Consider the following 16,072-nt stretch of genomic DNA (forward strand, 5'->3'; position numbering starts at 1 on the left):
CGAGTTAGAACACCAATGCTCTTAGTTAGCCTGTGTATGGCGTTTTTGCAATTTCTTAGCAACAAGCTAAATGGGCTTCCTTAAGGCTAAGGTATGCGGTCGATTAAATACGGATACATACATTTAACATACGACACATTATCTACTGTTACTTCATGACTGCACGAGCACTTAAGCTAACAGACACACTTATAAACAATCCATACCAATTCATGATCAATGATTAAAGAAGAAACGTAATTTCATTTCAATTTTAATGTTTGACCAAAAAAAATCCTTTGGACCACAATAATTTATTCTTTGTTGTTTTACACTTTGGTGGATGACAACTTTATACAAACAAACAGCTTATTGGCTTCATGCGTGCGCACACACGAGACAGGAAGTGATGTCATCGTGACGTCTTTGTGCTAAACTAAGCGAAGGAAGCGCCGTAACCTTCGCTCGTGAGATCAGCCGCCTATTTACAACTAACATACAACCCTGGAAAAATTAAGAGACCAAAATGTTTTTGGGGTCGAACTGACATTTGTATCTGAGAGCTACGTTGTCAGTAGTTTATACAATCAAACAAAAATGTTCCATTTACACAAACGTACACCTATAAACGTGCGGCACCAGTGATGGATCGATCCACCTTCTAGCTCTAGACCAATAAGTAGCAAAATCAATGCAGTGGTTTTAAACAGAGCAGAATATTAAGATCTTCTTGTTTCCACGGCGACACCTAGCTGACCTTGCCCTCCAGCAGCAGCAGCCTCAGAAGCGTCCTGGCGGCAGCCAGCAAGGCGCCGTGCAGCGCGAACTGGGCCGCCAGCGCCCCGAAGCCGCGGTAAAAGCCGGCCCAGCCCTCCTTGCGGCGGATGGCGTGGACGCAGTCGGCCAGGCCGTCGTACTGCGTGTTGACGGGCAGCACCAGCGGGCTCCCGCCGTTCCCCGCGCCGGTCGCCGGCGCCGCGCCGTCCGTCGCGTCGATGATGGTGCGCGTGCCCTGCAGGCTGAGGCGGTGCAGCGTCGTCTCCAGCGGGTACGCCAGCGCGTCCGCCGCCAGCGAGCCTAACCAGGCCGCCGCCAGCTCGGGGAAGTGGGCCTCCAGCGGGTCCGCCGCCGGGCCGCGGCGTCGCTTCTCGGCGCGCCGGTGCAGCCACAGCGCCGCGCGCTGCACGGCGGCGGCCACGGCGTAGCGGAGGACGGCGTGGCACGCGGCGGGCAGCAGCAGGCTGCCGAGAGGGAGCAGGCGGCGGCTGTGAGGGGCGCCCACGCCCAGCAGGCGGGCCAGGCCTTCGCGAACGCAATCCAGCAGCCCCGAAGACGACTCGTCGCGCGCGATTTCGCTCTGCGGAGGCACGGGAAGGCTCGTCAGCATCATGGGCGGCAATCCGCTCTATGCGCAAACTACTTGCCCGTTTGTTTTGTCAAACGGGGGAAAGCGCGACCTGAGGGAACTTGAAACGTCGACGGTGCGACAGCAGACGTCACCGAACATAACAATAGTCGGCGTCTCGGCTTTGCTCATGTTTACATGTATGATATGATCGATATGTACAGCTATTTAACTTTTGTCCAAAGACACGAGCCATAAAAAAAACAAACAAACAATCACGTAATCAACCCGTAGTCGTGCTTGTCAGCGTAGCACAGACAGGAAGTTAGCCGTCCCGTTTTGTTTTCCGGGTTTGTCATGTGCCGGGTTACAAAATTCCAGGAATTTTCAAAGTTGGAAACTTTCGATGGGAATTAATTCAGCAGTTTGAACTCATTTAGCCCCAAGGACGTATGAATTTATCTTTTAGAATCCGAACGTTAAGTGCCAACAAGGTATTGTACATTCGTTTTTTTTCCGAGGGAAGGAATGCGAGCTTGCGGATAATGTTAATGAGGCACTTTAAATATGATTCATTTGCATTAGATCTGCCCAAAGCAAATACAAAATGCTAACTTCTTTGTACTGTTGTTTAAAAAGGGCTAGCGGAAGTGTATTGTGCTAATGTATATTGAGTTAGGGGAATATTACTCTTGCAGTTTGGGGCTTGTCCCATCAGGGGTCACTCGTGAGTCACCGCGTGAGTCCTTTGGCGACGACCTTCACGCCCCAACATTTTTAGAGAGCCGTCTGTTTTGCTGCTTAGGACATTAAAAAAAAAAAAAAAAAACTCCCACGGAACGTTTCCAACGAGGAATATTTCCCAAACTCCTCATTTCAACTCGCCATGGAACTTTACCAGAAACCTTTCTGCCCACTTTGCAACAAGCGACGAAAGAACGGGCGCTCACCTGCACAGTCTCGATGAGGCTGGAGCAGTAGAAAGGAAGCGCCGCCGCCGCCGTCAAACTGTCAACGGGGAGTCAAAAGAAAAGTCTCGCTCAAGAAGGGAACGTGCCGACTGCTGACGGGCGTTGACACGCGACAATCCAATGATGAAAAACAATAATAATCGCGTGGCTTGACATTGTTCTGGTCATTTTCCCTGAGACAAAACAATTTATTTTTTTCAGATATGTACACGAAACCTATGAAATGTGATTGGAATTCAATTCAACTACAATTTGGAGTTCATTTGCCTTCCTTTTTAAGAGCTTCTTTTTCTGCCATCTCGATTAATTCATCGCAACACCTTCTGGTGTGCGCGACTTGGCCACGGGGGTCGTACAATACAGTCATGCAGACGCAAACATAGAAGAGTTTCACAACTACTGTCAGTGACTTAGTAACTGCAGTCATATGAGTTTGTCATGTAATGTTATATTGTCTGCCTACATGCGCGGAGGCACCATTTGTGTTCAAATAGCCGTCGCTTTCAGGGTTATAACACTGTGACCCCGCTTCTTTGTTAGCATCAAGTTAAGCATAACAATTGTTGACAGTCTGCCAAACCGCCGCCCCGTTGTCAAGTGAGTCGAGTTCACTTCCGCCGTGCAGCACAAATTTTTGCTTTCAAGTCAAAGCAAAAAAAAAATAATGGTCAGAACAATGGGTCAAACGTTACCGTTGGGCAATTTGATGTGTAAATCTCAGAAGAGTCATGTGGTACAGGGCGAAAGAACGTTTGTGTCACGGAAACGGCGATATTTTGCTCCCCCCACCAAAACAAATCTCTCACAGGAAGTTCGAGCAAACTGACCCTTTGAGCAGGAAGTGCCCGGCCAACTGTTTGGCGCTCCAGCGGTGAGGAATCTCCCTACGACCACAAACGCAGCGTGTTAAGGCCGCGCCCCCGCCTCCTCCCCTCTTCCCAAAACCGTGCGTGCTGCTGGTTACCGTGGCAACGGCGTGAACTCGCTGATGATGCCCTCAGCTCCCAGCGTGACGCCGTGCACGATGAAGGTGCTGCCCATCCCCTTCCACAGCGCCCGCGGGCCCTGGACAGCGACGCCGGCGCTCAGCACACTTGCAACATTGCGGCGGCAATTTGCCAACATTTTCGCGGGAATTCACAGGAAGTGAGGAGAATGGAGGTTAACCTTTTTTTTTTTTTTTGCCGCCAATTAGCCCTCAATACGACTCCTGATAAAGTGAAAAGTAGGGCTGCAAAATTCGGGTCATTTTGAAAGTTGTCAACTTTCAATGGGAATTTATGGGATGAAAATTTAAAGTTGGAATATATTTGGGAGAAATATTTTGAGCATAATTCCGACTAAAACAAGAACATTTCATGCAAGTACAGCTGAAGCAGGCGCCGACAGATTGTGATTTGGTGAAGGCCACGCCCGCTCCAATATTTGACAGTATAAAATTCCGATAATTATTCATTTTCAAAATAGATCATGAATCAAATAACATATAGGACAATAAAGATATGAATTACGGAAAGAATTTGTTTAACAATTGTTTAACTGCACAACAGAGAAAAATCAAAAAATGGGCTGCTTCGCTGATGTTTGCCAATTTTCTTTGGAATGTTTGTTTGATCGTCGTCATCTTTGTCTTATGTTGTTGTAATGTGTCAAAAAAAAAAAAATATATATATATATATATATATATATATATATCTCTGCCGATGTATCTGCCAGGCCCAAATATTAAAGTTTGAATCTGACACATCTCCATTCAATTCCTTTAAATTCCAGTGAAAAGATTTCCACAGTTGCCCATCTTCGTTTCCATGGAAACCCGGGTGAAATTTTGCACGCCTCCGCGAGCCCGTCGCACGACGAGGCGTCCGCCGCCCGCATACCTGAGCCTTGCTGATGGCGTACATGACGGCGAGGGCGCTGAACGGCGTCAGGTGGTCGCATCGCGCGTGGTAGTTGACCTGCGGGACGAACAAACACAAAAGGTCGCGGGCGAGCGGGCGCGGCTGGAGGTCAGCGCGGCGGAGGCTCACCTGACACTGGCGGCGGAAGACCACGCAGGGATGAGTCAGCACGTTCTCTGCAAAAAGACTGCGCGCGCACGCGTGTTACAACGGCTGCCCGTCACCCTGACAACGTGACGCGGCGGTCACGCGATCACCTGACGAGTCCGATCCCGAAACCCGTGAGGCGGTTCAGCTGCTCTGGAACCACAAACGCACCAATAAACAACAAATCACCTCGACGTGACGTCGTTATTTGGCCCATTCGTCGAAGAACGGGATTCTTAAAAACTCTTTTCAATTTGCATCCCTTTATTTATTCAAAACATTCTAGTATTATTTCCAACTGATTCGGTACGCAAATCGGCGAAAATCTTGACCATTCAGAGGTTTTCGAAGACGTCTTATTTTGAAAACAAACACAATCAGTCTGGAAAAATGGACGATGACGGAATTCGGAGACATTTGACTGTTAATCCGGGGATTTGGATTTTCAATTCAACAAGGGTCCAAAGCGATTATCCAAATAGTTGTCAATTACGACAATCGATCGGTTGTCGATAACCTCGTTAATTGAACCACGCTTGCCTGATATGGCTTACGATGACCAAACTAACTTAACCGACACACTACCCTCCCCAATTGTTTTTCTTCTATCAGTTTTTATAAACTTCTGACTAAATTCTATTTATGTCCCGTTTTTGCCTTTAAACGAGGACAAAGGAAAACCGAGGGGTGACCCGTCCCGGTTCCACTTTTATTAGTTCCAATATGGGGCCCCGCCCTTTGACCTTACCTACAGCGAGCCGAACTTCATTTAACTAAGCCTACTGTTGCTACCCTGAATACATAAAAACCTTCTGATTGAAAAGGACACATTGACCGCTAATATCATAGCAATCTGTGTATTTGGTTGTATAGTAGCCTTTTAACATGCAGCACTTAGAGATGCAATGACAGAAAGTGCGTTAGCAATCAAATTAACTGTTACCCTCATCATCGTTGTTATTATTAGGATCCTAACAACCCCAAGATAAGATAAGCTAAACTGAGCTAAGCTAAGCTAAGCTAAGCTAAGATAAGCTAAGCTAAGGTCCTCACCAGGCGGAGGCGGCGGGCCGCCGGCTTGCGCCGTCGCGTCCCAGTCGCGCTCCCCTGCGGCCCCGCCGGGCGCTCCGGGCGGCTCGTCGTAGAGCGGCGTCCGCTCCCCGGAGTGCAGGTTGCGGCTGCCGGGGATGTCCGGCGGCGTGGTGACCCAGTGGAGGTGCTGCGGCGGCTCCGCGGGGCCGCTCCGCAGCGGAGTAGTGAGGAGGCTCGTCCCGGCCGCCGCGGTACGCGAGCCCGTCGAAGCTGTCCGGTCGTCTGGACGCCATGAGGAGGAGGAGGAGGAGGACCCAGAGAACCGGCGAGGGTGGACCACCGCGGCGGGACGCAGCTCGTCACAGCGCCAACATGGACGGACGACGGCGATCAGTCAGCTGTCAACTCCCACCCGGAAGTTGAGGGCTTCAAGTCCTTTCTTGATGACGATTACCGCCACCTACCGGACTGGAGTGTGGCAAACGGGGCAACCTCTTGTGCCAGGCAAGTCTCGTAGTCACAAAGACTCGTTGCCACCTTTGTATTTTCCAAATAAATATGAAAAAAAACCAACATATTCATATTCGCCTTGACTGACATATGAACTGAATTGACATCCCATTCCTCATCGGTACGGTTGAATGTGACGTCGGGCCGCCCTTTGCAGCTCCGTCCGCGAGGTTTATGGGAATTGATGAGCATTCTTCCAGAAGCGCGTTTGTGACGTCACACGCCCATCTCGCACCACTCAAGATCAACCCAAACGTGTCAAGTTCATCCACCTTGCTTTGTCGCGTTAGAAGAGTTAAGTGTTCCCATGCTGAAGCATTCAGAGTTCCTTTCTCTGGAACTGACCGTGACCCCGACAAACGGGCCCGCACCGCAATCCCCACTGCGGTCAAGCCAGCGGACCCTAATTTTGCAGGACGGTAATAAGCTGTGAAAGCCACCGTCAAAATAAAAGTCTACAAATAATACATGGACGTCAAGGAGCACTGATTTAAAAAAAAAAAAAGGATGAGAAAGGACCATTGAGTTATTGTCCACTTCGAGGGTCTCCACCAAAAGAGGTCCCATCCAAATCCGGTGTTGCATTTTCAAATAATCAGTCCCCAGAATTCGCAGTCATCCAAAAAAGGAAGTGGAGTGTCCCCCAGAACTGGACTGGTGTTGCAAAACCGAAATGATTTGTTGTTTTAAATCAGGGGTCGTGACAGCGAAATATGCCGATTTCAGGGGACTTTTATTTTGAAATGCAATATCAGATCTTTTGTCAAAGCTCTTGTAGCGGAGTCCTTGGTTGGCCTTATGTCCCGCAGATCTAGACTGGTCTTGCGATCCCAATGGGATTATGTTTTTATCATTTTTGGAACTAAGCTATACTTGCAGTCATGTATGCAGATTTTAAATAAACGATTTTTTTGGACTGCATCGCAAGGTTCGAATTAACCTTGCCGGTTGCAATCCTGGGACGAGCTACCTTCTCTCGGAAGTGGGCCGGTTGCATTATAACAGAGTTGATTTCAAAGAATCCTTTGAAACGGGAAGCCTCGAGGCCCCCGTAGGCCTGCTACCGGCAGGCTTTTACTTTGAAGGTAACTTTTCGAGCGGAGGCTGGCTTGATGGCAGTCAATCGCCTCTGCGGCGAACTTGTCAGACGAGGCAGCCGCCGAAGCCAGACTCGTCCGTCGGGTCGCCAGATGTAGCCGCGGTAACCCGCACCGAAGGACTGTAGCCACCTTGCCGTCAAGTCCCGTCCACGTTCCTCAAACACAGCTGGCGGTCGAGCGCGGAATATTTTGGCGCGACGACCTGACTCGTTGCGCGGACCGTGACTGAGCAATGTTGGTAAAGCGCCTGCGCCACGGACGCCTGACGCCCAGGATTCGGGTGGCTCAAGTATGCATGACAGATAGGAAGAAAATATTGGTGGAATTCTGATTTCAACGTTATTTGAGGTTCGATGAAATGTGGGAAAAGAAGACAAGACGGGGTTGACGCACACAAACTTTAATGATTGCGGCATACGTTAACACTTTCTTTTCAATCGCCAATCAGATTGGTCACTCAACAACAACAAGAAGACAATTTGCGGCGTTTGTCGAACGACGACGTTGAACGTAAACGAGATGCCCTCGTTAAGGCAACGCGTGTCTAAGGCCCGTTTAACCTTCCGAGACCTCCCCCAAAAAGTAAACATTTTGGTTTCACATCTTTTCATTACATCACTTAAAACTCCAAAAATGACAAATTAGTCAGTCTGATTGTATCAAAGATGCTAAACAAATAGATAAAATGTGTCTTGATCGCTTGCTATGCTAACATTTACACTAGCAGCAGCTAGTTACTGTTAGCCTCTGTTGTCATGGCACGGAGAGCGAACACAATAAACGCTCTTAATTAAACAAATGAACCACTAACACAAAGACATGAGAATCTACGCTTCTCTACAAAACGTTCACCAAGTAGCCACTAACTCGGCCGCGCAAATCTACGACTTGTGATCGCGTCGGTTCGACCTCCCTTCCAATTTTCCAGAGGTTTGCGCTCTCCTCTCGCAACGTTTGTTATCGCCGGCTAAACAATCCGACGACGGCAAGCGCTAACGACAGGGAAGTGTTCAAGACCTAATGACAGTGCTCTGTGATGTCCACCACCACCGCCTTGCGCCAGCTGAACAGGAAGTAGCCGGCGCCCGCGCCCGCCGCCACCGCCATGCACAAGTACGCGTTGTACGTCATGAAGACCAACATGAGAATGTAGCTGACCACCACCTGGACGACGTGCAGCACGGTCTGCAGGAAGTGGGCGGGGCTTAGCATCCTCTGCCTGACAACGCAGGATAGCATTAGCATTAGTCTTAGAATCAGTCTCAGCATTAGTGTTAACATTAAAGTTAGCATGAGTCCTAGTTAGTAGTATTAGTTTTACCATTACTTTTAGCGTGTAGCATGTGTGTTCACATTCATCTTTGCATGTAGTATTACATTTAGCATTAGTTTTAGTGCGGAGCATTTGTCTTAGCGTGCAGTATTGGTGTTAGCATCTATCTTAGCGTGTACTATTAGTGTTAGCATTGATGTTATGATTATTAGCATGTAGTAATAGTGTTAGCATTAGTCTTAGCATGTATCGACACATGTAAGAACAACAAAATTGTCAACTAATGTAAACGCACGACAAGTGGTGTCCTGTCAGTCAAATGAAATGCGCGCAACTCGATCCTCGGTCGATGCCACCTGATCAGCTCACACAAAATGTGCTGCGTGGTTCCCACTTAAGTTGGAAATGGCCTGATATTAAGTCAGTAACTAGATTGAGGTGAATGGTGGAATTTCATTTCGACAAAACGAGTGCTTTACCGCCGTCTTGTCGAGGGTTACGCTCCTAGCATTAGCGTGTGTTTGTTGTTGCCTACCCGACAGTCTTGTGCGTCTCCATGAGTACAGTGCCGTCGGCGCCGGGCAGCGGCATGCAGTTGTAGCGCACGTTGACCTGACTTCGACGCAGTAGCGCCTCCCGGCCCATCTTCAGACCCTCGTACAGGACGGCCAACAGGAAGACGCCGATGCACGCGCCCACCATTTCTGATTGGAAGGCACAAGAGGAGGAGGCGGGGTCAAGTCAAATGAGGCGGAGTCGCAGGAGTCAAGGTGGCGTGAAGGTCACCTCCGGCAGAGTTGATGAGGAGACCGCTGAAGAGCAGCGGCACGTTCCGGTAGCCAAAGTAAAAGGTCATCGCCTAGGCGACCGAGTTAGCGTTAGCATCTGACGAGCGTGCTACACGTTAGCGTGTTAGACCGTGCGAGACCCCCTACCATGCCTCCGTGTCCCCCTCCGCCGGCTCCGCCCCCGTGGTCGTGTCCGCCCCCGTTGGTGGGCGTGGGCGTGGCCATCATGGCGTGATCATGGTGGTGGGAGTGGTCCTGGGGGGCGTGGTCCATCTGCATCGAGGTGTGGTTCATCACTAACACACACACACACACACACACACACACACACACACACCTTTAACAGTGCAGTCCAGTCTTGTCCAATTTAGTAATCCAGTTGACTAAAGACTCGTCCAGTCCAGTCTAGTCTTTGACCTTTAAGCGGTCCCGTCTAGTAAAGTCTAGTCCAGTCCAGTTGAGCTCACTCTAGTGCAGTTTAATATGGTGTAGTCCAGTCCAATCTAGTCTTTGATTTTTAAGATGTCCAGTCCGGTCTAGTCCGGTTTGGTGCAGCATAGTTTAGTCCATTCTAGTCCAGTTTAGTAGGATGTAATCCATTCAGGTTAAATCTAGTCTGGTCCAGTCCAGTCTTGTCTAATCTAGTTTTTTGACTTTTAAGCAGTCCAATCTAAAACTAGTCCACTCCAGTCTAGTCTATCCCAGTCTTGTTCAGTCCAGTCTGGTCTAGTATAGTCCTGTCCTAGTCCTATTTGATCTTTAAGCGTTCCAGTCAAGTCTAGTCCAGTTCAGTCTAATCTCGTTTTTGACCTTCAAGCAGTCCAATCAAATCTAGTCTAGTCTTGTCCAGTGTAGTAATCTAGTCCAGTCCAGTCTAGTCTAATCTAATCTTTGACCTTCAAGCGGTCAAATACAGTACAGCCAAACCTAGTTCAGTCTACCCTAGTGTAGTGTAGCATAGTCTAGCCTAGTCCTGTCCAGTCTAGTCTTTAACATTCAATCGGTCCAATCAGGTCAAGGCTATTCCAATTTATTACAGTACCATCTGGTCTCGCCTTTGACCTTTAAGCAATCCAGTCAACACCAGTCAAGTTCTGCCCAGTCCCATCCTGTCCCCTCTGGTCTTTGATCTTTAAGCGGTCCAATCCAGTCTGGCCAAGACCACTGTAGTCTAGTTTAGAATAGTCATCTAGTCTAGTCCAGTTCAGTCCGGTCCAATCTTATAAAGTCTAGTCTAGACAAGTCCAGTCTAGCACAGTCCAGTCTGGCCTAGTCTAGTCCAGTTTAGATCAGCAGCCAGCTGAGTGTTTAGCTGCTTCGTTGTCCTCGAGAAAAAACAAAAACCACAAACAAACTCATTGGAAAATTCAACGTCCAAAACTCATCAAATTCTAGTAGCTGTCACGTCACTGTTTGCGCTTCATCAGCCAATCGGAGCCCCCGCATCGTCGTCGTCGTCATGACGATGAAGATGAAGCCTCATTTCGCTGACAGCGAGCAGACGCTCGTCCGTAATCCGATTGGCCGTGGGGCCTCGGGCAAAAAGAGGGCGGCGGCCAATCAAATCAGAGCTCGTTAAGAGAAGCTGAAGCTTCGCCGTCGCAGCGAAGCTTCGTGATCACACGTTGTCCCAAGAGGGAAACTTGGGCTATTTGGAGAAACATCCACTCATTCTCTACTCACCATTTTTATCCACCGGACCTACGTAGTTTCTCAAAATCATTTTGTAGTCGACGCCGAACGCGATCAGTGATCATTACCTCCGACTGCCCAATCGCTACAGAGGGAGTTTGACAGAGCGGACCAAGGTCGCCCTTAAAATGTCCACTCAACGTGTGGACATTCAACGTCCCTTTGTAGTGATTCAGGAGTCGGGAATGAGTCCCGACTCACCATATGTTGATTTTTAATTCGTGCCTAAAACGACGAAAATGAGTCCCGACTCCCTGTGCGGTCTTTATATAGTTGAGTCACACTCCGATAGCGCAACAAAATGAGACTTTAACCTGTCATCTGCGCTGCCTGCAACCTTTGATCGCCACCAAAGCTTATTGTACGTGCGTCAGGTGACAGGAAGTGATGTCAATCAGTCAGCGCCTCCTTTCATGCTATAATACAATGTAACAATGGCTGTAACAACATCAACACAAAGTCTTCATACATTGCATTATATATATATATATATATATATATATATATATGACTGAGAATTACAATGTCTTTGTAATCAATATTTTGTTGATATTCTTGCTCTATGTGGGACGAAATACTTTGCTCAGTCCCCCCCCAAAATCCGTCCATCCATCCATTTTCTGAGCCGCTTCTCCTCACGGGGGTCGCGGGCGCGCCGGAGCCTATCCCAGCTGTCATCGGGCAGGAGGCGGGGTACACCCTGAACTGGTCGCCAGCCAATCGCAGGGCACATACAAACAAACGACCATTCGCACTCACTATTCACTACGGGCAATTTAGAGTTTTTCAATGAACGTGCATGTTTTTGGGATGCGGGAGGAATGCGGAGTGCCCGGAGAAAAGCCACGCAGGGACGGGGAGAACGTGCAAACTCCACACGGGCGGGGCCGGGGATTCAACCCGGGTCCTCAGAACTGTGAGGCTGACGCTCTAACCGGTCGGCCATCGTGCCAAACCCCCCAAAATTTGATGAGTAAATACACTTTTTTTTTAAACCAGTTATTAGATTCTTTTATTGCTTCCAAATTATCTTACGATCAATTGTCTTCTGTTCGATTCGTATTTGATGTGCAGCACTGTGTTACAGCTGCTTTTTTAAGCGCTCTATAAATAAAATTGAGCTGAGTTTCTTACTTACGTTTTTATGCAATAAGCTCATAAAATGATCCATAAGTGAAGTCATTAATCTGAAGTCAGTCGACTTCTCACTAGTTAATCACAACTAGGTAAGCCTCCAGAGGTCACTGACACGAAAACAAACTTCACTGACCTGGACGACTTGTGCGAATTCTTCTTCGCGGCTTTAACTGTGGCGCCAACACACGAAGCAGACCAAAACAAAATAAACAAAAAACACGTTTTTGAAAGATGACAAAACAAAAGTGGCGAAAAGGACGTCAACGAGTCGCGCGGTGCTGGTCGCCGTCTCGTCTGAGGACGGAGGGTCCACTTCCGCCAGTGACGTCATCGCGCAGGGCCGACGGGAGGAGCGTGACACAGAAATGGACCAATCGGACGCCCAAGCATGTGGTGGGCGCGGCTTGAGCGCAGCCACGTCGCCGTGTTGCTTAGGCGAAATCACGTGACCTCGGTTCCAGCCACGAATGGGAAACCGACGCCACCTGTTACCTTGGAGACCTTTGGAGTTATTGCATCATCCGGCCATCCATTTTCGTTGCCTGCGGGTCGCGGGCTGCTGAAGCCAATCCCAGCTATCTTCGGGCGAGAGGCGGGCTACACCCTGAACCGGTCGCCGGCCAATCGCAGGGCACATAGTAACAACCAACCGTTCACAATCGCAATGGAGAGTCTCCAATCAACCGAGCGCGCATGTTTTGGGGAGAGAGAAAAGCCACCCACGCAATTTCCGCACAGGCGGGCCCGGGATTTGAACCCGGGTCCCCGCAACTGTGAGGCAGACGTGCTAACCAGTCGGCGTTATTGCATCCCTTGTCGCTAAATAAAACCGCAACCAAACGAAAACAAATAAAGGATTTAAGATGTTGCACCGTGGTATGTTGTAAGTCATAATTAAGCCACAGTAATATTTGTTACGTTGGTAACTATACAATTAAAAACGATATACGATATGATTCATTACAACACACCCAATAAAGAGTGTCGTGTTAATATGCGCAAGATGCATATTATAAACGGAGTACTAATTAAGCAAAACATGTTAATATGCATAATACTGGTTGTTCATACTTTATATCCAACACAGCGAAGAATTTGGCATCTTGGGCGAGGACGAAGGGGTCGGGTACTCGTGAAAGCTGCCAATACCCGGCCACTGATATCGACAACTCGAACAAGTCCTCCTCGCCAGTAGTTCGCGCTCCGCTGCGGGGGAACGACACGTTCGTGCGCGTCGGAAAGTCAAGGTTGTTCACAAGTAGCTGTCGACGTGATCATTCAAATTGCGTCTCACACGTCCGAGCGATATCGCTTGCGGCGAACATCCGTCGTCTTTTTACAATAACCTTTGTTCTGCTTGCTCACATTCAAGACTTATGCTCGGTTTCTTCTTTCTGTAGCTTTGCTCTGTCCTGAATTCTGTCTTGAGATTCAGGACTTCTAATTTCTTCAGTGTCACCCCTTTAAAAAACCATGTAAGGGGTGTGCTCACTTTTGTGAGATAGACTTTAATTTCTCTGTATTACATTTTGTTTTGACATCACAATCATCATTACTAGTGACCCGATTCATATTTATAGACATTTATCAACATCAGCACCACTAACACAGTCACACTCAGCTGGGGAGAAGTTTCCAAAGAAAAGCCTCCACTCAGCAGCCAATCAGAGGACAGCAGAGACTAAAAGAAGAATAACTTAATAGGACACGTTCAGGAAATACAACCAAAATGAACACAATTTCTACATTTCCAAACAACAACAAACACAGGAAGTAGCGCTACACTAGCAATGCTAACGCTAGCCAGTTAGCCAGCCACACGATAGTTTGCGTGAAACTCGGGCTGGATGTCGCACACGCGGCGCAGGAGGTCACCCAGCACCACGTCCCGGTTGCCACGGTAACTGGCCTGGATGCGACCCATGCGCTCGGCCGTGTCGCGGTCCACCTCCACCGCGCTGTTGCCGTGGGAACCCAGTGCCTGAACACAATAGCATACGCATAGCACACACAAGTATTACAGCATATTACTGCCGTACTAGCAAACTGGCAGCAGTAGTTTGTACTAGTACATTTGCAATAATCGTAGTGGTGGTAATTATCAGGAGTACTATAAAGTAGTGGTATATGATCTATAATTAGCAATAGTAGAACTGGTGTGCTCAGGCCAAAGCAATAAGAGTAGAACTTTGGCGCTAGTGACCATGTTGAAGTGAATGGAGGAGCTTCACTGGGACAGAAGTAGTGCTTTGCCACCATCTTGAGGAATCTTAGTGCCAGAGAAATATGTCAAAGTGAGTTAAGGAGTTTCATTTAGACCAAAATAGTGCTTTGCCACTATCTTGGTACCAGATAACTCGTGAGTTGAGGAGTTCCATTAAAACAAATAACACTTTGCCGCAATCTTGGGAGCCATGTTAAAGTGAGTTGAGAGGTTTCATTTGAAAGGGGGAAAAAATCATTGTGCTTTTCCACTATCTCGTTGCCGGGAAATTATGTTAATGTGAGTTGAGGAGTTTCATTTAGATAGTAGCGCTGTTTTCTTCATGAGGAATCTTGAGTCAGCGAACTAGGTTGAGTTGAAGAGTTTCATTTTGACAGAAGTAGTGCTTTTCCGCCATCTTGAGGCATTGACATGCAATCGGACCGAAACCTGCCTTGAAGCGCAAAGTCGACCCCCCCCCCCCGCCCCCCCACACAAAAAGATTTCTGCTGTAATTGCTTAAAGACGCCACAGGATGGCAGCAAAGCACAAGACGAAGCGCTTCAACGGGCTCCCACTGTTCCATGACACGTCCAGAGGAGAACTAGTGAGTATATTGGTAGAAGGACGATGAGGATGGAGTTGCCAGGCAAGAGAGCGAGAGGAAGACCAGAGAGGTTGATGGATGTCGTGAGGGCAGTTGGTGTTGGAGAGGAGGATGCAGCAGATGGAAATGTGGCGACCCTCAACGTGACAAGCACAAAGGAAAAGAAGAATGTGCCACTAGATGGCGACGACACTATTATTTATTGATTATTATTATTTTGTATATTTATTATCAGAGGCTTTGACCGGAGCACAAAAATGGCACAATTCGTAAATGAGCGTATGTCGAAGCGGTGCCGGTGGACGCGTCCTCACCGCCGCCTCTTTGGTCTTAAACTCTTTGTCCCTCTGCAGTCGGTATTGTTCAATCTCAGCTTGAGCTTCTTCTTTGGCTTGCTTCAGACGCCGGTTTTTACCTGCAACGCCGTCGTCATCGTCATCATCATCATTCCCCTTGACGATTGCATATCAAGCAACGACAGGGTTGCCTTCAAATCAAGCAAATGGTCACTTCGCGGACAATGTCACGTGACGACCCTCAGAGGGGAAGCAGTTGCACGTGACCCCCCCCAAAATGTCGACGAGTACGAAGGTCGATGAAATGTGCAGTTCCGTCGGGCGCTGAGGCCGCTCGTCGCGGGGATGGCGGCTCACGAGACGGAACGCAAGTGAGAGGATGAAGAGCGAGGCGTCGCGGCCTCGGATTTTCGGCGGTTCGACTCACGTTTGCGGGCTTCCGCCACCTTCTCCGCGGCTCTTTTCTCGGCCTGCAGCAGCTGCTGGATGCCCTGAGACTGACTCGCCATCGTGGACCGAAGACGACCTCGAGAAGCTCAACGTCGGGCGTCTTTCAGTCTCCGGTGCCTCAATGATGTGGGGCGTCTTTCCGTCTACGCCACGGCCTGGACGTCTCTCAATGGCGCGGCGCAGTCAGCTGACACGCTCCGACGTCACGTCACATGACCTGTCAGGAGATTACTACCCGGATGTTTGCTCGCCCCGCCTCGTTTCCGCATACGCTCGTGAAACTCGCGAAAATTCGATGAGAACGTTGCTATTAATCACGAGTTTACATACACGACATAACGACTGGATCAACGCAATACAAAATAATATAAATATGATATATGAATATCTCCAGTTCTTCCACAATCCATAGGATCGTATTCTCAACTCGAGGGGGGGGGGGGGGGGGGGGGGGGGGGGGGGGGGGGGGGGGGCTCTTCCCGCCTTCGTTTCCGTCGTGAGCGTCGCGGACGAGCTTCTGCCACTTTCCAGCGTCATCTTTCCTTTTCCACTGTGCTCTGCCGTCGTCGTTCATCAGATGACCACCTCTTTTTATTTGCTTCGTCGGCTGTCTGTAGGTCTAGATTTGGACCTTTTTTCCA

General features: G+C 48.8%; 3 protein-coding genes across 5 annotated transcripts; all 3 read right to left on the minus strand.

The window, feature by feature from the left end:
- Window positions 1-237: 237 nt before the first annotated feature.
- slc25a46 (solute carrier family 25 member 46) lies at window positions 238-6,112 on the minus strand. Its single transcript, XM_061697909.1, is given in 9 exon segments — window positions 238-1,336; window positions 2,275-2,332; window positions 3,123-3,179; window positions 3,260-3,360; window positions 4,176-4,253; window positions 4,326-4,383; window positions 4,454-4,496; window positions 5,397-5,595; window positions 5,597-6,112. Coding segments are annotated over 9 exon segments (1,275 nt in total). The 5' UTR covers window positions 5,669-6,112; the 3' UTR covers window positions 238-727.
- A 767-nt stretch (window positions 6,113-6,879) lies between these two features.
- On the minus strand, window positions 6,880-12,328 carry slc31a1 (solute carrier family 31 member 1). Of its 3 annotated transcripts, none has more exons than XM_061697971.1 (5): window positions 10,730-10,885; window positions 9,194-9,342; window positions 9,045-9,117; window positions 8,794-8,962; window positions 6,880-8,204 (listed from the first exon to the last, which is right to left on the minus strand). In XM_061697971.1, exons 1-5 carry the CDS (start codon window positions 10,767-10,769, stop codon window positions 8,003-8,005), a joined length of 633 nt encoding a protein of 210 aa, XP_061553955.1. In that variant the 5' UTR covers window positions 10,770-10,885; the 3' UTR covers window positions 6,880-8,002. The 3 variants fall into 3 exon arrangements, with proteins under 3 accessions (XP_061553955.1, XP_061553957.1, XP_061553956.1); XM_061697973.1 differs by lacking the exon at window positions 10,730-10,885 and adding an exon at window positions 10,940-11,105 and having other exon boundaries at window positions 6,884-8,204; XM_061697972.1 differs by lacking the exon at window positions 10,730-10,885 and adding an exon at window positions 12,009-12,328 and having other exon boundaries at window positions 6,940-8,204.
- Window positions 12,329-13,353: 1,025 nt separating this feature from the next.
- On the minus strand, window positions 13,354-15,777 carry atp6v1g1 (ATPase H+ transporting V1 subunit G1). The gene is made up of 3 exons (XM_061698005.1): window positions 15,409-15,777; window positions 15,000-15,100; window positions 13,354-13,856 (listed from the first exon to the last, which is right to left on the minus strand). The coding sequence occupies exons 1-3, from the start codon at window positions 15,488-15,490 to the stop codon at window positions 13,683-13,685; spliced, it is 357 nt and encodes a 118-aa protein (XP_061553989.1). The 5' UTR covers window positions 15,491-15,777; the 3' UTR covers window positions 13,354-13,682.
- Between the last annotated feature and the right edge of the window lie 295 nt (window positions 15,778-16,072).

The sequence above is a fragment of the Phycodurus eques genome, chromosome 15 (assembly GCF_024500275.1).
Source record: "Phycodurus eques isolate BA_2022a chromosome 15, UOR_Pequ_1.1, whole genome shotgun sequence".
Lineage (NCBI taxonomy): Eukaryota > Metazoa > Chordata > Actinopteri > Syngnathiformes > Syngnathidae > Phycodurus > Phycodurus eques.